Consider the following 26,624-nt stretch of genomic DNA (forward strand, 5'->3'; position numbering starts at 1 on the left):
AGGAGTTTAAGTCTTGAAGTCACATCAGAATTTGTACAAGTGGACAGGTGAGAGTGAACAAAGACAAAAAAAAAAAAAAAAAGGATATATCTAGCGGGAACCAGAGGGGCAGAGGTTCTTCTTCTTTGGAGAGTCAGTCAAAACTTCTCATTGGTGATTCCACATTTGGATAAAACCACAAGAAATTGAAGGAGGGCTTGAATGTTCCATTCAGGAGTCTGATGTTGTTGTCACAAGCATCAGAAACATTTTCTTTCCACACTGGATGAAGTTTTCCCTGTACCGAGAGTGGATGGCTGCTTTACTGGATGCCAAAGACCGAGTGGTGCCCCTGACTTGGTCCTCTTGAATACCCTTCTTTGGATACAAGTCACAAGATCTTTCCAAAGTTGAGTTCTCAGCAAGATCATCGTAGCCATTTTTGGTTATTTGTGTGATGGCTGCTTGGATCTGTAGGAATTCTTTCTGCAACCATAATTTGATAAACATAGTAGATGTCTTCTTTATTCAGCACCCACTAAAGTGCAAGTTAGTCTTTTACATGCTTTTCAAGATGGTTAGGAATGTATTAGGTAAAAGCCTAAAAATGTCCTAGAGTCTAGTACTAACTAGTAGAACTGTTTCCCTCTTGTGGTGCTAAACAGAGACTACAAGTAATGACTATCTCATGAGATGAAGAAGTCCTGAACTGTAGTTTAGCAAAGTCTGGACAAAACAATTGACTTCCTTTTGTATTAGCTTGCTAAGGCTGCCATAACAACATAGACCGGTTGGCTTAAACAATAGAAATCGATTTCTCACAGCTCTGGAGGCTGGAAATTTAAGATGATGGTATTAGCAGTTTTAATGTCTCCTGAGGCCTTTCTCCTTGGCTTGTAGATGGCCTCATTTGCTGTGTCCTCACATGGCCTTTCCTCTATGTGTGAGCATCCCTTATGTGTCTCTCTATTCTTATAAGGTCATCAGTCATACTGGATTAGGGACCTACTCTTAAAACCCCATCTAATCTTAATTGCCTCTTCAAAGCTCCTATCTTTAAATACAGTCACATTTGGGAGTTAAGGCTTCAACATAGGAATTTGGGGGAGATACAGTTCACTCCACAGTCTACTTCATCTAGAAATAAAGTAATAATTCTAGATGAAATACTATACTGACCAAATACATTTTGAAGTGAATTTCATAGCTCCTTATACATTTTTTAAAAACCTCTTTTGCTTATTTTATTACTTCAGTTCCTGTTACAGACCTTGAACCTATTACTCTTAGAACTGAGACATCTGGGACAAAATTAGGTAACGATTCTGTGCAATTCCCAAATGCTTTTGCTGCTCATTGTACATTCCGTTCAGTCTCCATTTCCTGGCTTTTCCTCCTTCATGAGACAGCCACCATCATCCTCTGTTACCATTCAGTCACTTCATCTGAAGAATCCTGAGGCCTCTTAAAAACAAGTTTCCTATTGTTTTTATGAGAGCAGACATTAGCTTAATCCAAAACATTGGTTCCATTTGGTATGTTTGTCATTGTCATGTTATCTCGTGCTTCACTGAACAGTGTTCTGTGTTAAAGTCAAATTTAAAACAAATTGGGATCTGTTTCTTATCTAGGCTGATCAACAGTAATAGCTATTCTTACGCTCCTTTGCCTGTCTAGGTTGCTAAGTTTTTAAAAAATTATTTGCATGATATGTTTGTTTCTTTGTTGGTGCTTTAAGTAATGACATGTTTTATTACTAACTTGACAAATAGGAAATTACCTAAACCCAAAATTTTAAATTACAAGCCCTCAGTGTGACCCTAACCTCCCCTCCCTAGCACCAGAGTTGAGCCCTCCTTCCCATTTTTTCCCCAATGAGGAAATTCTGTGAGTGTTTAATTACAAGTGCTAATCTTTATGCCTTGAATGAGAAACTGAGCTACATACATGAGCTTGCGGGCAAAATACCACCAATGATAAAAAGAAGACACATTGTCATAAAAGGATTAAAAATATTAAATTACAGAAAATGTCCTGTAACTTTTGAAAATCTTAACAGCTCTTGGAAAAACCTCTCCTCAGAATCCAGAGCCTTAAGACCTAGAGTAACGCAAAGCTTTTCTTTCTTCAGCTACTAAAACATCACAAAGACCCCGTCGTCCACGTCCCAGACCTAAAACCACACCAAGCCTTCAAGTACCTCAGACCAAATCCGGTAAATGTGTGATTCCTTGGTTTAAGGGTGAGCCCAAGTAGTCCCAGTAGGAACCCAAAACAGTGCCAAGCTGTTAGTGGCTCTAAGTGTGAGGTCATGAGCCATGATCAGTAATGTCTGCTTTGCCTGGGTGTCAGAGAATGTGGCTAGGTGCAATATATTTGGTACCAGAATATCTTACTCTATGTGAGAGTCTTCTTTGATATGCATTTAGTATATTTCTTGCTATCAACTTCCATTCAAATTTTATTATACATCTTCCTTAGCAGAGCTAATATATTCAGTTCAAGTAAACAAAAAATTATAAGTCCCTTGTATATTTTTGGACCAATATTGACAATTGTGGGTGATATGCCAGCAGTGGGAGACTTTCTAAAACAGTAGAGTTGGGTATATGTTTGCATGATACATTAAATATTGACGTTGCAAAGAGGAAAAGATCAAGGTTGACTAGACTTGGACGTTGGGCCTACTAAAGGATTTCAATAAATGGAGGGAAAAGTGAACCAAGGCAGAAGGGCTAGACATGTAAGGTGGTAGAGGGTTAGCCACAATGGCAGTCCAGTGTGCCTAAAACAGACTGTCCTACTTCCAGATGGCCAAAACAAGGTTATTGATGATGCTGCATTTGGAAGAGTCCAGACAGCCAACTGAAAGAGAATTTTGAGGACCTAATTCAGGAGCTTAGTTTTGATACAGAGACATCAACTGTCTTTGATTTCTGCTTTATCTGGGCTTCAGATAAAGCCAGACAGATGCTCTCCTGAGTATTACAGACTGAGTGACCATCTTTATTCTCTCTTATGTGCCATGGTTTGGATGAGTTCTCAGAATGATCAACATAGTCCACTTCAATGATTAGCTTTTATATCTGTTTCAAACTTATAAACTGTTTATTGTATCCATGTTTACTTAAACATAGTAAGTGTACATTTTCAGCTTCCATAGAAATACAGATTGATCAGATTTTTTAAAGGACAATTTCTTTTCTAACTGTATGTTAGGTCAATGAATAAGAATATGTTCTAGTGCAGAGTTTTCTATATCAGAATCCATTAGCTAAAACCTAGCAGAATTTCATGTTGACTTCTTTAAGACAATCAAGATAGTTCAAAGGCTAAGCCTAAGACAATGACTATAGTTTGGCCAAATCTTCAAAGAATAATCACCTACTCTTTCCTTCAGTTAGGAGGTTAATTTTTTTTGTTTGTTTTTGTAGAAGGATTGATACACAAGTAGATTTGCTTAGATGTGAATGTTCTGACTTTTCATGTGTTTTAAAATTTCTTTAATTTACTGTATTTTGGGGGCAGTTCCTGCTACAGTTCTTGAACCTGAGGCCCCAGGAACAACATTAGGTAATAATATATTATCTTTTCAACAAGACTTACTCTGCTTTTGTCAAACCTAGAGTTTCATCTTGTTTTATGTGACCATATGTCATTCTTTTTGGACATTCATTTACATTCTTAAAATTATGAAAACTCTTAAAACTATCTGCCATTTTTAAGAGAACCAGTCATACATGAACGTACTTCAGGACATTTATTTGCCATGTAACCTATTTGAAATTTTTTCACGTTATTTTGTGTTTTATTTAAGCCATCTTGGTGGTAAAAAAAAAAAAAAACTCATTTTCAAACATACTATGGGTTTCTACCTCTTATCTATAAAGGCAGATAAAGCCAAATAATAGCTATCATGGGGCCAAGAGGGTCCATTTATCTCACATCTATGTTTCTACCTTTTATTTTTCTATTTGTGTGATATTGTTTTGTTTTATTTCTATTTAGGTAATGATGTTTGTTCTTGTTTTAGTAGTTACATAGAAAGTGTGGAAAGATGAAAAAATTGGAATTATAAATCTCAGATATAATATGACCATCCTTCATAATACATTAAAATTTAGCAATGGTTCTTAACCTTTATGTTGCCCAATCAACCCACTCTATGACACCTCGATTATAATTACTAATCTTTATTTCTTGAATTAAAGAGGGACTTTTTTCTTCAAAGAATCTTCTATGGTAAAAGAAATTATATAAGAAGTATACATGACAAAAATCTCAAACTAAAAAGGCACATGTCTAACAAGTTGTAGAAAATCTAGAATCATATTTTCACCTCTCATTGCTTCCAGAACCGAAGTAATGTGGTTGTGTAGTAACCCTACAATTTCTTCCTTCAGCCTCTGAAACATCACAACAGACACGTCGTCCACGTCCCAGACCAAAAACCACACCAAGTCTTGAAGCTTCTGAGTTCAAACCAGGTAAACAAGTGTTCCTGGTTTAGAGTTTCAGCAGCCTAACCCAGCAGGGTCTCAAGAGTAATTCCAGTGTTTGGAAGTAATGAATAGGCCCCATAAAAGTAAAGATATAACTTGTGTTAAACAGCAGTTCCCACTATAGAGATGGCAAGAAGAACACAGTATGGGGAAATCTGTGAGGCAACTGAATGCCTCATGCTTCTTGAGTGAAATCTTATTCTGTCACTGTACATTTTATTAATTTCCATTTATGTCTTGAAAATAAAACTTCTTTAGAAAAATTAGGCATATTCAGTTCAAATTAACAAATAGTATCTTCAGTATCCCCAGGTCATATTAGCACCTTTGGGGGTATAAATTAGGTGTGGGAGACATGTTTTTAGTCCTCAAACCTGCAAGAAAGGTGAGAACAAAAGATAAGATAGATGGCATTAGACAGCATGTATGCAAAGACAAGATCAAGATTGATTTCTGGGTGCTATCAACAAAATGTGCTAGGTACATAAATATGTAGATCTGGAAAAGATAAACAGTGGAGCCTTGAAACCACCGTAGTACACAGATAAGTAGAGAGGTAGGAATAAAATCAGAAAGAGTGGATATAAGTGAGACCAACCAAAGGAGAAAGTCTAACTGTAGTACTAGTATAAAAGATGTCTCACTAGACAGTGATAGTCAAATCTTTCTGAATCTTGATTGGTCCATGGATTCTCATGATAGAGATTCTTAAGCATTTGATGGAGCCGTTGAGATTTGATCAAGTGGACATTAGTAAGCTCTTTGTTGCACATGAAGGCATGTTCCTTCTTTGCTTAGAATGAAGGGATAACCTGCTCAGTTCATCATGCTGCAGCCTCCCATTCTTTCCAAAGTTAAGTTGTTAGTAATACCCACACATCCCGCTTTGACTCATTAGTTAGAATCAGATCAAAGGAGGAATAAGGAAATAGTTACCTCACTTAGGTATGGCCAAATTTTAGGAAATCGGTGGTCTACTTTTTTAGTTGAACAGTTTTTAGAAGTTGCTACATAGTTCTAGAAAGTATATGAATAAGATTCATTTTGAAGTAAATGTTTTGAGGGTTTTTACATTTTTAAGCAATCATTTTGTTTATTTTTAATACTTTTGGTCAGTTCCTACTGCAGACCTTGAACCTGTTGTGTTCAGAACTGAGACATGGGTAACAACACAAGGTAATAACACATGCTCCTCAGTAAGTACCTTCCCTTCTGATTGTCACACTCATTCCATCAACATCATAGCTACAGGTTCTTTTACTTCATAAGGACTACATCATCCTCTGTTGTCACTCCATGAAATTCTTCATCCTAAAATTTTGAGGACTCTGACTCTTAAAACAAGTTATCCCTTGTTTTTAAGAGAGTCATGCGTAAACCTAACTCAGGTCATCTGTTGTACAAGTAACCACCTGAAATTGTTCTGTCATCTCATGTGCTTTTTAACCATGTTTTGTTAAAGCTGGGTTTAAAAAGCAGTTCCTTTGATGCTACTGACTGTTATGGTATCAGGAAATTTCTTTGTGCCTCTGAAGTTCTTTTTTTTTTTTTAACTCTCTAATATCTGTCCTTTGATAAATATTTTAATTATATGGCCTTATCTTAGTAAGCTGTCAGAGTTTGTATCTGACTATGGCTGCCCCATAATATTTCTGCAGTGGGACTTACCCCTTTTGTTCAATAGAAGAGAACTATGAACACTATTTCACTTCTTGAATTAATAACTTAATGCTGTATGACTCATTCTCAATGAACTTGCATTTATAAAAGAATATATATTACTATATTAAGGGTGAAAGTTTCAAATTAAAAGGTTGATAAGACAAATTTACTAATGTAACTTTAGAAAATCTGGAGTCATGTGTCATGCTACCCTTAGCTTCTAAACTATGGACTCTGTAGTAACCAAAGGTTTTCTTTCTTCAGCTCCTAAAACATCAAAACGGACCCGTCGTCCACATCCCAAACATAAAACTACACCAACTTCTGAAGCACCTCAAACAAAACTGGGTAATTGTGGGTTTCTGGTTAAAGGAGTGAATCTTACCAGCTCTTGGGAGTCTGGGATTGATGCCGGTGGGAGGAGTGATAGCCCATGTGAGCCCAGTAACTGGTGAAGGCACAAGATGATCTACACTGATCCCACCATTGACTTAGCAAAGGAAAACATTGTTTGGGGAGATATCTATGGCAACTGGGTTCCTCATGCTTTGTGCATAAAGATCGTCTATTTTAATATGTATTTTGTTACTCTTGCTTATTTCATTCCATACTTCTCTAGAAGACAAAATGTCTTAAATAGAACCAATTATCTTTATTTTAAGAAACATTAAGTGCCTTTTATTTCCCCCCAGAGCTACATCAACAGCTGTGAGGATATCACAGATGTAGGTAGCTTGTTTTTACTTCTCAGTCTATACTATAGTCAAAGTCAAAACCTGCCCCAATAGGAAACATTCAAAGATTGAACCAAGGCAATGTGTCGTGCCAATCAAGATTATTTTTTTGCAAGTGTTATAAACCCCTATGCAATTAGAAAGAAGTTTGTGAAGGCCAGGAATGAGGAGTTAGGAAGAAAGCGGGAAATCTTAGAATTGAACAGAGGCAAAAAGTAGGTATTGAGGCCAGCCTGAGGGCACAGGCCTCCTGGAACAAGGGAAGTACTGCTTTTAAGTGGTAATGATAGTAGTGAGTTTGGAAGGGTCCCTAAGAGCAGTTGAAGAAAGTTCTTGAAGGTATGACTCAGAAGTTTGGATCTGAACCTAGAAGCATTCATGGTCTTTCCTGCAACCTCTTCCACATGTATAGGGTACCACATTTTTGTGTTTAGAGCAGAGAGCTGCTCTACTGGGCACCACACACTGAGTGGTTGTTCCTTATCCTAATTAGTTGAATGCCTTTGCATCATGTGAGTTCTCAGCCCATTTCTACTCCTGAGTTCTCAACAAGATGAGCATGGTTAGCTTTGCTTTGTTCTTTTCTATGCCTCCTTTCAAACATAAAGGCCATTTACTGTGTCCATCTTATTTAGACATCCTATCTTCTTAAAGCTTCCACAGAAAAAGCAACAATTGCCAGAACACTTTTATTAGTATATATCTGGTAAAATGTTTAAACAAGTTTCCTAGGGCAATAGTTGGAATTGGGTACTTAAACACCTAAGAGAATATTGTGTTGACTTTGAGATGCTTAGCAGACTATGTAGGCTATCACTGACTATTTCCTAAAAGAATGTTTACCTGGTTATAGGATGGCCAAATCTTTAAGTATTTAATTTCAGAAAAAAATTTAGTTGCTATACATTTATTGAAGCAATGTTATACTGGTTAGATTTAATTTGCTGACTTTTCACAAGTGTTTATTTCATTGCTTTTCATTAGTTCCTACTACAGATTTTGAACCTGGCCCTCTTAGAACTAAAGCTCCAGAAATCGTGGGTAATGAGAATGTGTGTCCTTCAGATAGTGCTTTTCCTGCCCATTGTCATACCAGTGTGGCCACAGGTCCTGTGGCACCTTAAAACCATTTTAACACCCTCTGTTGCCTTCCATTGCAGTCTTCACCTTGAAATTACGCTAAGCTCTATATCATCTGTTAAACTTAAGAAAACTGTGAATATGCTAATTTCAAGGCATCAAAGTGCCATGTAATTTGTTCATTGTTGTTTCATGTGATCATGTGTATGTGCCAAAACAGCACTGACTACTTCAAGCTTTGTTTCAAACATGAATTTCCATCCCTTATTTGCACTGCTTACCCTTCATCGATTGCAGAAATACCATGTTCTTGAATCATTTTTTATTGCATTAGGATCTGTGTGATTATACTGATGGATCTATTGTTTCAAAAAACAATGTTTTTAGTTAATTGTCAAAATTTTAAATGTGTCTAAGTCTTGAAAGTTTAAATAATAGGCTTTCGTGATAGAGTAGGATGATTCTTTCTTCTTTGCTAAGAGAATTTAACAGTGTTTCTTAACTTTTCTTGAGTCAAAGACTACTCTGAAACATTGATGAGCACACTGCTTTATGTATTGATCCTCATGCTTTCAAATAAATAAGCTCATTATTATACCCATGATTATTTAAGTAATAAGCATTTGTCTCAACTTGTACAGAAGTACTAGTAGAATGACAAATGCTTTTTCCAGTAGAGTTAGCAAAGTATAAATATATATAAATGTGTAAAAAAGTTAGTCTAGCGAAGTTTTACATATTAGCAATGATCAGATATTCAAACATCTAGGAGAACTTCTTATGGATCACAGTGATATTTCACAGAGTACAATGCTGTATCTATTTTATGAGATTAATGGGTACTTTGCCAGAGTATGGTCAAACCTTCAGAGTAAGTGTTTCTTTTCTGTCAGTCCTAAAGCTTAAAAATTGACTTTTGCACGGTTAGTCTTCAAGTGAATTTTTAAAATCTCTTTGGTTTATTATTTTTTACCAGTTCTTCCTACAGCCCTTGAACCCGTCACTCTTAGAACCAAGGCTCCAGAAACATTAGGTAATGATATTCTGCATTCCTCAACAGTTTTTTCCTGCTCATCATCAACCCATTCTATCATAATCATAATCACTTCGTCACCAGCTTTATAAAACTGTTTTGTAATCTGCTGTCCTTCAACTTCATTTTTTTTTTCTTCTTAAGGGCATTGAAAACTTTTTTTTTTTTTAAGATTTTATTTATTTATTTGACAGAGACACAGCGAGAGAGGGAACACAAGCAGGGAGAGTGGGAGAGGGAGAAGCAGGCTTCATGCCAAGGAGGGAGCCTGATGTGGGGCTGGATCCCAGGATCCTGGGATCATGACCTGAGCCAAAGGCAGATACTTAACGACTGAGCCACCCAGGTGCCCCAAGGGCACTGAAAACTCTTAAAAGAAGTTATCTATTGTTTTTAAAAGCTATGCATGGACCTAGGAATATCTGTCAACTATGTAATCTTGAACCTGTTTTATTTATTTTTGTCTAAACAGGGCTCAAATTTAAAAGCTGAGTTTTAAAGTCGGTAATGTCTGTATCTTCTCTTGACCAAGCAAATGATAACAATTCGCATGGTATCATAGATTCTTTGGAAAAGTTCTATTTCTTGGTGTGAAACCTATAACCCCGCTACCTACAGCATGGCTAGAGTCCGTAATTACCTTCTTTTAAAGCTAGAGATTTATGAGTCTCCTCACTCCTTGACTTAACTTTATGTGTGAGTTTTCTCTCTCAAGAATCTTTGGTGATTAAAAAAAATAGTTAACAAAATAGGAGAAAATATTTCAATCTTGAGATACATATGCCTTGAACTTCAAAGCAATATGATGCATTTTAGAAAATCTAGGGCCTTATTTCCAAAACCACCTTCACTGGAGTAATCCGAAGTTTCATCCTTCAGCTCCTAAAACAGTACAACGAACCCGTCGTCCACGTCCCAGACCTAAAACCACATCAAGCCCTGAGACACCTCAGACCAAACAGGGTAAATATGTTATTCCATGGTTTGAGGGGTGAACCCTAGCATTCCGTCCCAGTGGGGTCTCAGGGAAATGCCTCTGATGGGAAGTAACAGCCTTCATGTTCTCTAAAAGTCAAAGCATGAGGTATGGTTAGCAAGTAATTTTTGAGTGAAATTTTTGGTCTCTTTAAAGATGTGTTTAAAGCAAGATTGGCATAGTTACTCATAGCTATTTATTGCTATATCTGCATTTAAACACATGGTCTATTTATTGTGGTCATGATTACATAAACATAGGGGGTTTTTTTCAGCTTTCAAAAACTGCAACAAGTTACTTTCATACATATTTTCATATATCTATTGCCTAAACAGAATTTCCAAAGCAAACTTTTATATTGGTTAGAATCAGAAAATCAAACACCTAGAAAAACCTCATGCAGAATTTAAAGTTTGTGACTACCTTCTACAATGAATAGTTCCTAACTAGTGTGAACAAATCCTCAAAAAGAAACTGCTTCCTGTCAATTCAAAAGTTTAAAAAACTTGTCATTTGAAGCTAAAGTTTTGAAAGAAAAATTAAGATTTTCTACATGTGTTTAAACTTTCTCATGTTCATGTTGTTGCTTTTGGTTAGTTCCTGCTACAAGCTTTGAACCTGTTATTCATAGTTCTGAGGCTCCAGAAACAACATTAGGTAATGATTTTTGTGACCTCATCATATGCTTTTTTATTCATATGATAGTCGATCACTGTCACGGCCAGAGTTGCCCCTGCTTCCTTAGACTGCTGTTGTTTTGTTTCATACTTCATCTTAATCTTCATCTTAAGATTAAGAATCTTAGTCAAGATTCTTAATTGAAGTGCTACCTCTTGTTTTTAACAGATGTCCCTGGACCCAGGTGAGGAAATCTATCTGCCATGAAACCCCATTTAAAATTTCATTATCTGATGCAGGGAAGTGTCTAAAGTCCAAATTACAACCCATCTATTTGGTATTTAGAGCTATAAAATGATGATAATTAAATACCATGAAATTTTTCTGAGCAACTTACTTTCTGTAAGATTTTTGAGACATTCTCATTATTCTCTTCCTAATTTAAAAGATGATTTCCCCCCTTTAAATTATTAAATACCAAAAAAAATTGCTTCCTGGGTGTGCCAATCCTAGTAAATCTAAGTTACAGGATTTCCTCACCATGGATGATTTTGGTTATTCTTTATCTTCCACCACAGTTTAGTATTGGTTCTTAATCTTTGCCAAGTAAGAATCTCTGAGCATCTAATTATGTTGATATCTATTCCTATTCCTTTAATTAATAAATTTTGTTATTTTCATTTTCAAAACACCCTTAGTGGTGATAAGCAAATTAGATTCATAAAGTAAAAATTTTCAAACTTAGGTAATAAACTCAAGAAAACCTAATATGTCTTAGAAAACATAGGTCTATGTACAATGCTTTTGAGGTTTCTAGACCTATAAACACAATAGCAACCCAAGATTTTCTTCCTGGAGTTTCAAAAACATGTGGGAAAAAATCCATTCTCCTCCCAAACTTTAAACTTCCCAAAGTTTCACAGTTGAAATCAAGAAACTCAATGATTTCCTAGTTTGAGTCCTTCTGGCTTATTGCAGTTGGATCCCAGGAGTGACAATGATGTGGCTTGTTAACTTTCACTTCCCACCTCTATGCCCTCTAAGAGAGAGGAGGCACAAATTGTGGTTAGCATCTTTACAATCGCATATTGACCAGAAGGTTCATGGTTGGGAGAGATCTAGGGTAGCCAAAGTCATCATGTGTCCTGCATAAGGATTGTCTCCAACAAAAGTTGCATCTTATTCAGCTCTCTTACCATTCCATTTATCTTTTTAAAAATTAGCAGTACTTCTTTGGCTTAGTAAATAAAAATTTCCTTGCCTTCTGTGTTCCCAGCCCCATATTAACAGTTGAGTGGATGGGGTGAGGTGAGGAACAGAGGTAGAGATCAAAAGTAAGAACATGTTTTACTTCTTGAAAAGAGTACAATAGAATTGTGAGGAAACCCTGTTTTCAAGGGGTTTTTGTTGTTTTAGATATAAGGCAATTTGCTCATATAGAAACAGCTTATTGAGTGGTTAAAAATATGTAGAGAAAATATTTAAACAAGTCAAAGATTTATGTGGACTGATAGATAACAGTTGGACTTTGAAATAACTTCAGTTTTTTGCATTAGTAGATGGAAGGGTAGGAATAGCAAAAATAAAATGAAAACTTAGTACCTATTGAGTAGATGGAAGGGTAGGAATAGCAAAAATAAAACAAAAACTCAAACTAGAACACAGAACAAAGCACTCCTAGATGGTACTAAACATTTTGGTAATGATAAGCTCATAAAATCAGTGGTAGGAAGCTCTTAGAAAGCCCTTGTGGGAATTCAGATTCAGATATAAAAGTCAGTGAGAACCTATTTTTTTCCCAAATTTTTTATATAACAATGTCAGATGGTAAATATTTTATACTTTGTAGGCCATTCAGTCTCTGTCACAAATACTTGATTCTTTTTTTAAAATTTTTTATTGTTATGTTAATCACCATATATTACATCATTTGTTTTGATGTAGTGTTCCATGATTCATTGTTTGTTCATAACACCCAGTGCTCCATGCAGAATGTGCCCTCTTTAATACCCATCACCAGGCTAACCCATCCCCCTACCCTCCTCCCCTCTAGAACCCTCAGTTTTTTCTCAGAATCCATAGTCTCTCATGGTTCGTCTCCCCTTCTGACTTACTCCCCTTCATTCTTCCTCTCCTGCTATCTTCTTTTTCTTTTTTCTTAAAGTATGTTGCGTTATTTGTTTCAGAAGTACAAATACTTGATTCTAATGTAGTATCTCAATTGAAGGCAACCAAAACCAACATGTAAATGATATGTAAATATGCCTTGAATCATCTTAGTTTGTGGGTGTGGTTGTGTTCCAATAAAGCGTTACTTGGATTTTATACTATTTTCACATGTCATAAAATATTACTTTTAATTTTTTTCCATCACAGAAAAATACAAAAGCCATTCTTAGCTCACAGGTCAGGCAAAGGGCTGGATTGCGAGGACCATAGTTTGCCAATGGCTGCTTTAAATAATGTATACTCTGCATGGCTCTCCATAGCCCTGTGATTTTGAAGATCTATGCATTTCAGTTCATTGCTACCTTTATCTAAAATCTGTGAAATATCCATAATTACTTTGACAACTTAGATGCTCTTCTTTCAGCTCCCACTGAACTGCAAACTCTTATTTTGAAACCAGTGACATCACCAAGCCTAGAAATGACACAGAGTCAACCTGGTAATTAGACTGTTTTAACTGTCTGGGTACAATGTGAGCTTCAAGGGACATATTCCAATTATTCCAAGTGTTGATTTCTAAATATAAAAAAAGCAAATAATACACATTTAATAACTCTATATATGTACATGCTCTTTCCATGATTGCATACTGGTATTAACTTGGTAATTTATTCATAGTAATTGCTATTCAACTGATAAACATACTTCATTTCATTGTGTTTACTCTGTATCACATAGAGAATAATCAAGTATGTGATTAAGTAGTCAATAAAACCACTTAGAAGAACTGATTTTATTCATTATTCTTTTTTTTCACTACAAGCTTGTAGTTCTCTTTAGTAATAAGTTAAATTTGTGTTCTGCTATGTGAAAAGAATGCTAGTTCAGTTGTGACCATCAAGGAAGGAGAAAGTGCTCACTTCAGTAAAGATAACAAAACCACCCTATACAGTATTGCCCTTCAAAATTGAAAACAAATATTTTAAGTTAGCATTGTGGTTGCTAACCCTGACATATATTTTGAAACACAAGATCTTACTTTTTTTCTAGTTTAGGATTATAATTTCTTTTCATCTCCTTTGTGCATCTTGTAATTAGCTAAATGACATTTTGGTGCTCATGACGGTAAACGTCTACTTGTTAATAGTTACCTACAATAGTTAGAAAATTGTGACTTCAATTCAGTTATTGGAGCTTCCCTTAGTGTCATTAATAATATTGTTGTTATCCTAACAGCCAACATTGAGCTTCTATAGGTGCAAGACACTTTTTTTCAAGATTTTATTTATTTATTTGAGAGAGAGAATGAGATAGAGAGAGCATGAGAGGGTCAGAGGGAGAAGCAGACTCCCTGCTCAGCAGGGAGCCCAATGCGGGACTCGATCCCAGGACTCCAGGATCATGACCTGAGCCGAAGGCAGTCACTTAACCAACTGAGCCACCCAGGCACCCCACAAGATGCTTTTCTAAATACTTAGTTTGTATGCATTCATTTGATGCTGCCGACAACCCATCCTTGATCAACTATATCATTTTGTGTTCTTTGCTAGTTTCTGAAGTCCTGGAATCGGTTACATTAAGCACTGAGTCATCAAAGGAAGCTCTAGGTAAAAATGTTTCCCAATGCACAGATATATGTGCATTTCCATCTCATTTCCGAAGTCATCTTTGGATGTCCTCACGCTTTGTGACATTTCGTAGCTCCTCACATCTTGTCTGTGTTCGTCCAGTGAATCTTAAAAGTCACATGTTACATACAGCACATTGTGCTGGTGCCTGGTATATTGCTATGCAAGTTTCACAATTGCCTTAGCTCCCTTTCACTCTGAATGTGAGATTTAATTTTTTAATATTCTGATCATTCTTTAAATATGAATATGCACATCCTAGTTTTCATGTTTCTATTGTTTTTAGTATTCATCCTTATGCTTTTCAAGGACTCACTCTTTGTCTTTTTCTTACTAGAATCCTTAAAACATGTAAGGAAGTGACATTACCTGCTTTGCTCCAGGTAGAAGTTGCTGAAGACACTGCTGGTTGTGGACACATGCCCACACTGAACACTTGCCTTGATTTTCCACATTCATCTCTGCCCTCTAAAATTGCAGTCATCTTCCTAATCTACCTAAATGTTATGTATTCTGATGAATGTACCAACTTAAGATAACAAACCGCTGTTTTCAAATTAAATACAGTGTCCTATGACAGTGTGTGATGCCCTGCCCACCACTAACCAGCCACTCCCTGTTTATTCCATAGCACCAACTGTAACAGATTATCTGTACCCCTCTGCCAAAGCACCACTCAGTCCAGAGGAACCAAAGACTGGAGGTGGTAAAGGTTTTCATGCTTTGATTCATTCATTCAACAAATTTTTAATTAACATCTGTTATGTCCATGGAATGTGAAAGTTCAAGCTGTAGTACTTGTTCTACAATGGAATTCATTTGAAGAGCAGTAGCTTCCCAAATCCTTGGGGTCTTCAAACTACAATGATAATTGATCTCTGAATACAGAAATTTTGGTTTCTCTATGGTATCAAAATATTGAGGCATAATAGCATTAGACAGCCAGTTAATGACAGTTAAAATATTAAAATTAGTTGGAGAATTAGTATGACAGAAGAGGATTTCCCCCTTGGTTCTCTCTCTCTTCTTCTCTAAACCCATTGTCCTATCTGTAAAAATATGATGCAAATTTCTGAGAATGAGGGGTGTTGATATTCAAGAAGGAAAGGGTTGACTATAGCTTATCATCTTAAAGTTTTCTAAAATTGTTCTCCTTTGTTTTGATACAGTTGTGGAATCTATTACAAATGTGTCTGAACCACCCGAGACCACGCTAGGTAATGACACACCTCAGCAGCTTTTGTCCTCATTGCCACCGTCACCTGAGAACCTCAGGTTCTCTTTCATTGTGAATTCATGTTGCAACATCATTCATTCTTCGTCATGGCAGTTAATTTTCTTTCTAGGTGCTTCTATTCATAACCATTGTCCAAAAAGTCTCTTCTGTTTTGTACCTAGATGTTGGTCTCTTTCTCTACTTAAGTCAATGAAACTGTCAAACCTAAAGCATCTTTTTCCTAACATTGAACATTCTGCCAGCTTGTATTGTGTTGAATATTTCAATTTTCTTTTTGTATGGTGATCCATTTTTACTTTCTGCTCTAGCAACATATTTTCCATTAATAGTCATTCCATCACATTCATTTACATGTTTGATTTTTTTTTTTTTGCTCTAATTTTAAGTGAAATCCAATGTTTCTTCACTGGCTCATGCTTTAACATTTTTTATTACTTTGGTTTTCCCCTTAAGGTTACTACTAAATATATCTTTCTAGGATTGTTGAGGAGGTATTAGTTTGAAGTGAGGATTTAAAAAGTAAGGATATTGCTTACTTTGAAAGTATTTTGGAATCTGGCATCTAAGGATTTTTTAAACTAAATGCATTATGAAGAAGTAGGAATGCTATTTTGCTGCAGAGCTGTAATTTTCTTTCCTTTTTTTTTTTAATTGCAACCATCCTTTCTGTCATCTATCTGTACTCAAAATTTGTGAAGCACTATCGTAACCCCAGATACTTTCCTTCAATTGCCATAGAGACATCTCCTCTGCCTTCCCAAACTATAATCCTACCCAGCCCAGATGAGCCTTCGACCGAGCCGGGTAAATATTATTTTGTATTTCATGTAGAAGGTGAGTGTTTGCAGACTTCATAAGAATGGAAAGACAGTATGGGCACTATAGACGTCAGAAAGCCTAAGTTAATCACTCTGCTTACATTCTTTGCTGGGCAATCCTACTTTTCTGATGCCCCACTTCTATCCAAGCTACAGCCATTCACATGACAGCGTTGTGAGTATTCTGGCTGAAAAACCATTCTCAGCTACTTGGCAAGTGTTTCAAACAGGACATAGTAATGTTTCTGGGGAAGAACATTTATATTCCATTTTAAAATATAAATATCCTAATTTAAAATATTTTATCATCTTGACTAGAACTTTTACAAGATCTGTGGTCATGTACAAAATATCTTAAGGTATTTAAGTTGTGTTTGAGATTAACAGAAACCTCCAGAAACAGATTTCACTGTGCGAAACACATAAAAGGGTACAACTGGCCAATCACATTATCATAACTCAAGTCCTTTACTTCTTTCTACTCCTCTTCTTGCAGCAGTTTGGCCTTTCTGCATGTAAATAAGAGAAACTGAGTCAAACCAGCTAGTTGGCTTACTTAATGGTGGAATTTGAAATACAGGAAAATAAATCACCAACATGAATAACTAAATGTGCTGCTTCTTACGAGGAAAAATCCTCTCAATATCTATAGGTTTTCTTGGACTGATAGTTTATCAAAAATAAACCCAAACTGGTGTTTTGATTATCATTAAACTATTTCACATGGGTCTATTTCCAAAGGAGATATGAATATTAACTTTATACATTATCCTCTAAAATCTCTTATTAAATTTTGCCTTTTAAACTCTACAGTTTATTTTTACTGAAATTTCACACTAACTGCATTAACTGAATCTGCCAGTTATCTCTAACTTTCCCAAGTTTCTTAAATAGCTGTATTAATGGATATGATGGAAATGTTTAATTGAAGGTACTCTTAGTGATACCTACCTCATACCCTGGGAGAAGAAAATAGCCTATCAGGAACTTCAGCAAGCAAGGAAGTTGAGAGTGAAAAAAATTGCAAGATTGAAAGAAACTCTAGAATCAGAATTTCAGGATTGGAAGGGCCCTTAAGAGTCCTGTTACTTTTGATGGAGAACATGAGGCAATAGACTGAGTGATTAGCAAAGGGAGTTCTAAATATTCAGGTTCCTAGACTAGTACAATCTCCTGCATATCTTGGTGTTCATTTCTCTACAGGCGATTCCACTGAAGAGTCCACTGAAACCACTCTGCATGCAGACTCTTTAGAAACTTCTAGTATCTAAAAACTCTTATTTTCAGCAAGCTTTCCTTAACGTGCCTGAAACTTGGTGGACTTGAAAACCATTTTGTTTCTCCTAAGCTGTTTATACCAAACACGCTTGAGACAGTCCAAATGAGGTGTTTCTACAAGCTGCAACATCACGTTTGATTATTCCTTTCCTCCAGCAGGATATACTTCAAATTTTCTTGGTAAAGATGCAATTGGGTTTTTACAGTGAATGTCCTAGAACTACTTTAGGAATTGCCCAAGAAAGGAATAACTTTCTCAGGAATGTATCCTTTCAATTTCTGTTCAGTTTTTCTTCCCCAGTATGACCAATGAAAACTGTGTTTTGTTTAATAAGATTTTTCCATTAGCACTGCTATTAAAATGCACTTATTTTCTAGGTATATTTGGAATGTAACATGCTAACTCTGTTTTTAGAAGAAATTGTACTCCTCTGCACTTAAAATATTATACTGGGATATTCTGGTAAAATAGTGTAAACTTGTAATAAGGATGAATTCTTGTTATTATGAAATTTATTTTAAATCTATTTACAAGGTATTTGAAGTAGATATTTCTGAAATTCCAACAGTTTCATTTGACAGCTGAATATCTTAGACATCATTTAATGTACTTTCTTGTTTTGTTTTCCAATAATAATAAATTTATCTTCCTATATTTTGTGGTTCTTTAGGAGCTTTAATTGCATTAATTGCTGTGTATTTAGGTCTTCATCTTTGAGATCCTAGAAGCTTAGATACTGTGATTCTTGAAGCACTCAAGAGCTCCAAGCCCTCCAAATCTATGTTCTTTCTTTTAGCTCCCAAGCAGACACCGCGTGCTCCTCCCAAACCAAAAACATCTCCACGTCCAAGAATCCCACAAACACAGCCAGGTAAATACATATTTTATATTCTGAAGAGTTTGATATTAGTGGAATTATTCTACTGAATTGTAGCGAGTTGGGTTTTTAACTCTTGTAAAATGAGTCTTCCTTTGAAACCTTAAAAATATTTGTTTATTTTTGAACTTTATTAAGAAGTATGTTATTGGAATAGCTTATTCCAGAAAGCTTCCCTATGGTTACATTATTTGAAGAGGGAGCTGGAGAAGAATGGAATTTCTTAAAAGAGTAGACTGCCTACCCCCATTGCCTCTCTGAGCTTGAGAATACCTGTCCCTTCCATGGTCCTTGAATGTGCCTCCTCCTGCCAATCACTTCTTTTTTTTTTAACTTTCAGTAGATTTTATTTAACAGTATGTCATGGAAATCTGTTTTATATGTATATCTATTCTCTCCTATAACAATGATTATATAATATGGCTCTGGTGGTTTTGCTGTAAAATTTTGGTAAGGACCAAACAAGAGTCATTATAAACTATTTTGCATTCTTTTCAAGAGGCTTTTATTTGAATGATTAAATTGAACCCTAACTTCTCAACCAAGATCTTGTCCAATTTCTCCAACTGCCTTGGAGGATCTCTGTTGGGGGATATCATGAATTTGACATGTCCTAAAAAAAGTTCATCATCTTTTGCTCCTTTCAATTTCTCATTTACATCTCTGGCAGTTTCTCAGTATTTTACAACTAACTTTTACTCCTCTTCCTCATCCAGCCTCTGCAGTCCATTTGCTAATAAGTATGATGCATTCAGTTCTTCCAAACATTTCTAGCATTGGTGCCTATGCCAAGCATGTACTTGGTCATGCCTTGTCTGTTGTCATTGATCTCTTAACTCTCTTCTCTAATTCCAAATTATATCACCCCTCAATGTTTAAGCAATTAATTCATTTCATCAGGTAGTCACTCAACAAATATTTATTGCATGCTGACTATGTGCCAGACATTGGGGATGTGAGACAAAATTGTATCTTTCCATGGTCAAGGAATTTACAGGCTAGCCCTACTACATAAATTAAAAAAATATCATTTATACATGGTCTGCTTCCAAAAAGTATAAGGGTACACCTCCCCAGTTTGGTAGAAAAGGAGCCTTTACTACTGCTTACAGTCTGGAAAAAGAAAAATGTTAGGAGCATCAAAATTATGCTCGATCAAGGTAGTAGTTCTGAATTCCTACCACTAATTCTTTAATCATATCTCAGTATTCCTACTGAAAGAAAAAACTGAAGATTTGGGCATAGTCTTTAATATCTGATTCTGAGAGAAATTTTGCCTGTCATTTTTTTCTTTAAAGGAAAATTCCTTAAAAGACAGTTCTATGTTCCACATCTAGCTAATGATTTTAAATCTGCTTTAATGTATTTTTAAATGTGTTTTATTTAATTAGTAAGGCTTTGCTATGAAAATAATATGGGTATGATACCTAGTATATAAAGGTACCAAGGCAAAAATCCCCTGAAAGAATAAGAAAGTTAAAATAACAATAAATACACTTGAAACATTAATCCTTAAGAAATGGTTTGAAAAACAATTATTAGAGAATAAGTAATGATTAATGAATAGGAATTAAAAAAGCAAAGCAAGTATATTAAGTTGATAGAAAATTAAAATCTGATTTTAGAAACTCAACAGATAAAATCTCTCAGCTTTTTATTTAAATATAAGGCATAAAACATAAGTAGCAGAGAAAGGAGAAATCGAGAGAAGTAAGAAAGCATGAAAACTTGTTGAATGTTCAGAAAATAAAAAATGAAGTGGTGAGAATTAAGACATTGGGAATATAAATTCTTGCCTGTGAATTGTGTAAGACTGTTGAATCACAGACCTGTACCTCTGAAACAAATAATACATTATATGTTAAAAAAAAAAAGATAGCAGGAAGGGAAAAATGAAGGGGGGGAAATTGGAGGGGGAGACGAACCATGAGAGACTATGGACTCTTGAGAAACAAACTAAGGGTTCTAGAGGGGAGGGGGTGGGGGGATGGGTTAGCCTGGTGATGGGTATTAAAGAGGGCACGTATTGAAGGGAGCACTGTGTGTTATATGCAAACAATGAATCATGGAACACCACATCAAAAACTAATGATGTAATGTATGGTGATTAATATAACATAATAAAAAAATAAATTCCTGGTTAGTAAAATTTTTAAAGTAAAGGAGATATGAGATAACAAAAAAAAACATTCATCATTTTCTTTTTCAGCTATATATTCTGTACTTATAAAAATATTTATCATCTATCAGGATCTTACTCTAATTTCCCATTATTATAGTATATTCTACATTTCAAATTTGGCTAGCTCTTGTAATTTCAAAAGGCCATCTGGGTGAGAGAATGTCCTATGCATACATACAATACCAAATGCAAATTATTATTGTTAGACTTTAGGGGGATCCCTGAGAGTAGTGTGTACAATTTCAAGTGCAACACAGTGTGCCCATCCACTACTTTTCTCAGAATGAAATTCCATAATCGGGCATACCAACTTTCTTCCTATTTAACTTAGATAGCAAGATTTAAATCTGTATTCGGCATTTAAGGGGCAAAGTGGAATAAAAAGTTTGGAACAAATCATCAGGAATACTTTGTCATTGCATAAAGGCTTGATTTTTAGATTCCTGTGTTCATAGGTAATAGTCAACAACCCAATTAATTTCATATCTAGAAATCTTATAACTATCAAAACTGTGGGTGCCTCTGGCTCATGTGGGGGCAAACAACATGAGAATCAGAATATACTCGGGTGTTAAATTTGTAAAATTTGTAAAAATCAATGTCAAATTTGTAAAAATCTTCTAGAAGTAATTTTTATTACAGTTGTATAGTTTTCACATCAATTTGACATTACACATTTAATTCTCATAACCACCCTTTGGGTTAGGGCAGGTTTATTATTTCCAACTAAAAAAATAAGAAACAAGTTAAAATGTGACCTCAGTGCTGGGATCTAGAAAGCCCAAGTTTTAGGACCTAGTGCCCATGTCTAGACCTCAGCATTCAGTTCAAGTCTCATCTCCAGTACTTAATTACTATGTAACTTCAGGCAGACAGTCACTAACCCAGGCCATTAAAGTAAAGCTCATAATTCCTTCCTTCCATCATTATGGTGAGAATCAAAGAGCACACTCCTTACAAAACCACTTTTGAAATTGTAAAATGAGCTATAAATAAATTAGACCTTTTTTTTTCTGGTATCTGTTTCATTAACAACTCATTACTCCAAAGGAACAGTTGTGGGAAGACCATTTTAGTTTATGAACATGCTCATTTAAAGATTTAGGTGGGGCCTAAGAATTTCAGGGGGTGTAGAATGTGAGCCTACATGCTCTAGTCCCTCCTGCTTCCCTTTCTGCTGTTGCCTGAGCTGACTTTAAGCTTGTCTTATTCATGCTTCATTGCCTTCTACTCTGACTTTGCTAAATTCATCTTCACAGAAAGACATAAAGCTGGGTTTGAGGAGTCAAGCAAACATCCAGAAAGGACGAACACTTCTGCATTAATTTAATTGTTATCTCTTCAAAAAAAGAAAATAAAATAGTTATCTCTTCTGAAAAGAAGATTTCAAAAAAAAAAAAAATTCTCCCTCCTACCCTTATGCTTAGTCATATTTTGTGGTTTCTCAGACATCATTTTTCTAAAAGCATCTGGAATTCTGATAAATGTTCAGAGCTTAAAGTTTATTTTTCTATCTAATTCCCATTTCAATGCTTTTCTTTTTAAATCAGTGATCAGGCTTACACTTTGTCATATCATCCATGTTTAGCAGGACTGGGAGATGCTGAAACAAAATGACTCACGATCTGAGTTCTCTCTTTCAGCCCTCAAGGTGTCCCAGCATGTTACTTCAAAGCCAAAAGCATTACCAAGTCCAGAAGTATCATATACTCCACCTGGTAAATAATTTATTTCATGTTTAAGCCAAATGCATTCTCCTGTTACATTCTGCTGCAATGACACCTGAGAACTGATAGATAAGAGGGCAATATTTCACTCATGTTCCGACACCATGTTGAATCATCCATGGTATGATCATCTCTGAGGTTCCATAGGTTATCTAGTTGCCCATATAGTAAGCTATTGATTCAATCAAAAGGTAAAGAATTATGCCAAGGGTAGACCTTTCCTTTAGAACTAAAGTTCTCATATATTCTGACTTATAAAAAAATAAAATAAACCTGTCATTGCTAACTAGATTATGTTCAAATTGTTCACCAAAATAAGATAAAATAAAGAATTTGATGGGGTTTTTTTCTCCACAAAAGTGATAAAATGTTTTGCAAACAGAGGAAATGATCTTTACCCATTATCTTTGGTTCAGTAATTTTACACTACCTAGCACTGAGGGTTTTTCTCAGTCAATTTCTACTTTACCAGTTCATGGAGCAACAGCTTAGGTAGAGAAATAAGAAATTTCCCATACACAAAGGATTTCTTTAGCTACAAGTCTATCTCTTACCTATCATCTGAGAAGGCCTTTTGTCCATTTATGGGGGGAATAATTTTATATCTGTGGGAGTGGTTGGTATGGGAACCGCAAGGACCCAGACATTTCCTGAATCTTGCCACCAGTGCTCTAGATGCTCAAGTGACCTTAAGAATCCACTGTAAGAGGAACAGTTCTCTAATAAACCAAACAAAGCTAATTTTTAACTAGAGTATCTGGAAAATGATATTTTTTATTTCTTTTAAATGGTCCAATTATTATAAATTTCTAGATGCTCCTAGAAGCCTATGGAACATTCCCAGAACGAAAGGATTTCTAAGTTGTAGCATGAAATGATGGCATTTTGGAAGCAAGCCTGAATTCACTTGCTATAAATGTTTTCCAGATTTGTAAGTGGGGGGTGGAGGGGTGTATTACTGCTGCTGTGGGATAGTCTGGTTGCTGCAGGTAACAGTAGGCCAGAGAGAAGCTCCTTAGCTCTGAAATCTAGAATGTCAATTTGTACCACTAAACACAACAGCCAGTATAATAGCCACCAACAAGAAAAAAAGTTGATCTTTTCACTTGCAAAAGGTCAGTTTCTCATTTTTCAGTTGCAGGAAAAAAATGTCACAAAAATTGAGTCATTAATGATAACAACAGTAGGTTTGAGTGATTTTGTGTGCTTTTCCTTTTTGTTAGAGAAAGTAATACTGTTGGTCCTAAGGTGACTTAATCTCCTTAAACCATATCTAATACTAAACTATATCTAATAATTAAGTATTTTTTTCTTTTTAAATATCTAATATTTGCCTTAATTCCGCCTTATTTTTTCACAGAAACTCGAACCTTAAGTTTGAGCACGGGAACAACAGCCCAAACTGCCCCCTGGCACCTCCACTGGGCTTATTCTATTGACTCTCCAGTTCCACATGTTCGATTAGAGTTCAATCTCTAAACCTGGTGCTGGTCCCACCATTTATTCATCAGGGGCTCCCCTGTTGCTCCAGGGGTGTGGTGCCTGTGGGAATAATCTTCAATTTTCTTATGAGTGTTCAAACAGACTAGGTTCTCTTAGGTTTAGTTTCCGGGTCATAACTAGGCACAGGTTTGCGTCCTAATGAACCCAAGACCTTGTTTACCAGCTCCTATAGGTTCTATCTCAGAAAGCAGAGGGGAACTTACACATAGGTTTAATATGTACTGGTGTCCTAGAGAAGTAGATGCTCTGCCAAATCTGAAAATGTAAAATGTAGTGCTGAAATCAAGACAGAGTTACAAGATTTATCTCAAATTTTATTCTGAGAGATATCAGAAGTAACGAACTTGAATTTTTTGATCTGTATCAAATAAGTCAGTCTGGGATTGGCCACACAGCTCTTCCATTCTGTAGATTCCTAGATATAACACAGGTCTCATCCACCTAGGCTTTTAAAAAGTATCTTCCAGCCACTCAGTTGAGTTCTCTCTATACCATTTAATAAGGAATCTAGACAAATTGAGCCCACACGCCATGTCCAGAACCAACACAGAAGTGATTTTTCTTCAGATCTGCCTCAGAGGAATGATTTCAAATTCAGAGAAAAAGGACTTGCCCTGATACCTGGCTCAACAGAGCTGTGCTTTCTTTGTAGATGTATTTCTATTTTTTTTAAATTATTTATTTATTTGACACACAGAGAGGGAACACAGCAGGGGGAGAGGGAGAAGCAGGCTTCCCACAGAGCGGGGAGCCCGATGCGGGGCTCGATCCCAATCATGACCTGAGCCAAAGGCAGACGCTTAATGACTGAGCCAGCCAGGCGCCCCAGTAGATGTATTTCTAAACCAAGAGCTGTCCTGGCTTTGTGGTGACTCTTCTGGCCCGTGGGTATCTGGATAGACCTGTCATTGGAAGTGAACCAGAAAGAAAATCTAGATTTTGGCAAGTTATACAATCCTCACAAATGTTCTTTGTGACTACTGTCTTTGGTAAATTCCAATTTGCAGGCACATGTAAGCATTTTTGCAGTTAGGAAATGAGGGAAGAATGCTGAAATGCCTTTGGAAATAGAATCACTAGGATGTAGGCAATGACTCTTGCTATGGAGAGGAGGATGACACCATTGTTTCTAGCTTGGGCAAGTGGTGGATGACAATGCCACTAAGGCAGGGAACACAGGGGTGAGGGGGGTGGTAATAAGCACCGTGTTTGTGCACACTGGGTTTGGAGGGCCAGTAGGATTTCCAAGTGGGAATGTCGAACTGGTGGTCAAAATGTATTTCAGGATTTCTAAACTGAAAATATGGGATATAGATTTGGGAGTCACCTGTCCACATCTAGCAGGTTATTAAATCTCATGTGTGAATGAAATCATCCAATAGAAAGTATAGACTGAGAAAAATAAGAGGTTAGAGGTCAAAAACTTGGGGGACACAGCTACATTTAGGAAATGGATAGGAGATGAGGAACCAGAAGAAGTTGCTGTCAAAAATTAAGAGAGAACCAGGAAGGAGGGCCTCCGGAGGTAAGGCAGGGAAGCGTGGTCAACAATGACCGGTAGAGCGGGATCAGAGGAGCTGCTGGACTTGACAGTGTAGACCCAGAAAGCCATATCTGAATCCTATGGGCCCATGCTTCAAAATCCAGCAGTTTCTAGATGTTAGAAAGGTAAAACAGAACATATACCAAATATATTAATATGTCTGCAGTAAGAAGTATGAATAGTTGTACCATACCAGATGAATAAAAATTGTAATTAGACTTAGGTCAGGTCTAGTCAGGTTTTGCTGCCTAATAAGTGAAGAAAAAAAGCTAAGTTTTCGGAGCATTTGGACTTGAGAGCTATGGATAAAGCATTGCGGATCCACTGTTGCAGGAGGTCAATGAAGAGGAAGCCAGACCACAGCAGATGAAGATACAATTGAGAGACCAGAAGCAAAGGCAGATAATGTTTTTTGATTATAGGAATGAGAGCAAGGGAAGGATGGTTTGAAGGGGAAGCCACATCGAGGAAATGATGATTATTTTTAGGGTGTTGGAGCATTTGAACTGTTCTATAGGTGAAGAGGAAGGAAATCATGGATAAATGGAAATACGGACTAATGGAGAAACATGTAATAGAAATAATGGAAGGTAAAAGACTGTAGAAGAGAGGGTGGCCCAATGACACAGGTAAAGCTTGGAATGTGGCCTCCAAACAGGTGGGAGACATGCTTCGTCCTAGACTGGACCTAAAGGTACAAGGTTAGAATAAAGAAACAGGGAATTCAGAGATGAAAATTGTGTATAGTCCATGTGTATTACTTTTCCAAGATAATCGGTCTCTTTGTAGCTTATTGCAGGAGTAAACCTCATTGAAAACTTCATATTCCACCATCTTTATCATAGAATAACAGATTAATTTCTCTCATTTACTCTAGCAAAACATTCATGTTCATGCATTTACATTGGTCCATATTAGACATTTCCATTCATAATTGTCTTAGTTGAATTTTTCTTTGGCTTGGTGCACTTTATTCAAAAAGACAGTAATATAATTGGTTGGTTAATATAAATGGTAAGTTGGCTAATATAATTGAGTCTAAAAATATACCAATATTATATATTAATTACATATATT

The 26,624-nt window shown here is 36.1% G+C and overlaps 1 protein-coding gene across 13 annotated transcripts in view; it reads left to right on the forward strand.

Annotated features, from left to right (window-relative positions):
* Positions 1-26,624, forward strand: part of LOC113916108 (ABI family member 3 binding protein) — a 239,687-nt gene that overhangs the window by 155,284 nt on the left and 57,779 nt on the right. For 4 of the 13 annotated variants that reach the window (XM_027581969.2, XM_035723063.1, XM_027581995.2 and 1 more), the window contains 16 exons: positions 2,111-2,194; positions 3,508-3,552; positions 4,383-4,466; positions 5,598-5,657; positions 6,408-6,491; positions 7,862-7,918; positions 8,934-8,990; positions 9,870-9,953; positions 10,564-10,623; positions 13,178-13,252; positions 14,304-14,360; positions 15,013-15,084; positions 15,551-15,598; positions 16,357-16,422; positions 18,512-18,586; positions 22,418-22,492. In XM_027581969.2, coding sequence (XP_027437770.2) covers positions 2,111-2,194; positions 3,508-3,552; positions 4,383-4,466; positions 5,598-5,657; positions 6,408-6,491; positions 7,862-7,918; positions 8,934-8,990; positions 9,870-9,953; positions 10,564-10,623; positions 13,178-13,252; positions 14,304-14,360; positions 15,013-15,084; positions 15,551-15,598; positions 16,357-16,422; positions 18,512-18,586; positions 22,418-22,492 — 1,083 coding nt within the window. Of the gene's footprint in view, positions 1-1,235; positions 1,296-2,110; positions 2,195-3,507; positions 3,553-4,382; positions 4,467-5,597; positions 5,658-6,407; positions 6,492-7,861; positions 7,919-8,933; positions 8,991-9,869; positions 9,954-10,563; positions 10,624-13,177; positions 13,253-14,303; positions 14,361-15,012; positions 15,094-15,550; positions 15,599-16,356; positions 16,453-18,511; positions 18,587-22,417; positions 22,493-26,624 lie in introns of all 13 variants that reach the window. The other 9 variants (XM_027581966.2, XM_027581996.2, XM_035722968.1 and 6 more) reach the window with 8 other exon arrangements.

The sequence above is a fragment of the Zalophus californianus genome, chromosome 1, assembly GCF_009762305.2.
Source record: "Zalophus californianus isolate mZalCal1 chromosome 1, mZalCal1.pri.v2, whole genome shotgun sequence".
Classification (NCBI taxonomy): Eukaryota; Metazoa; Chordata; class Mammalia; order Carnivora; family Otariidae; genus Zalophus; species Zalophus californianus.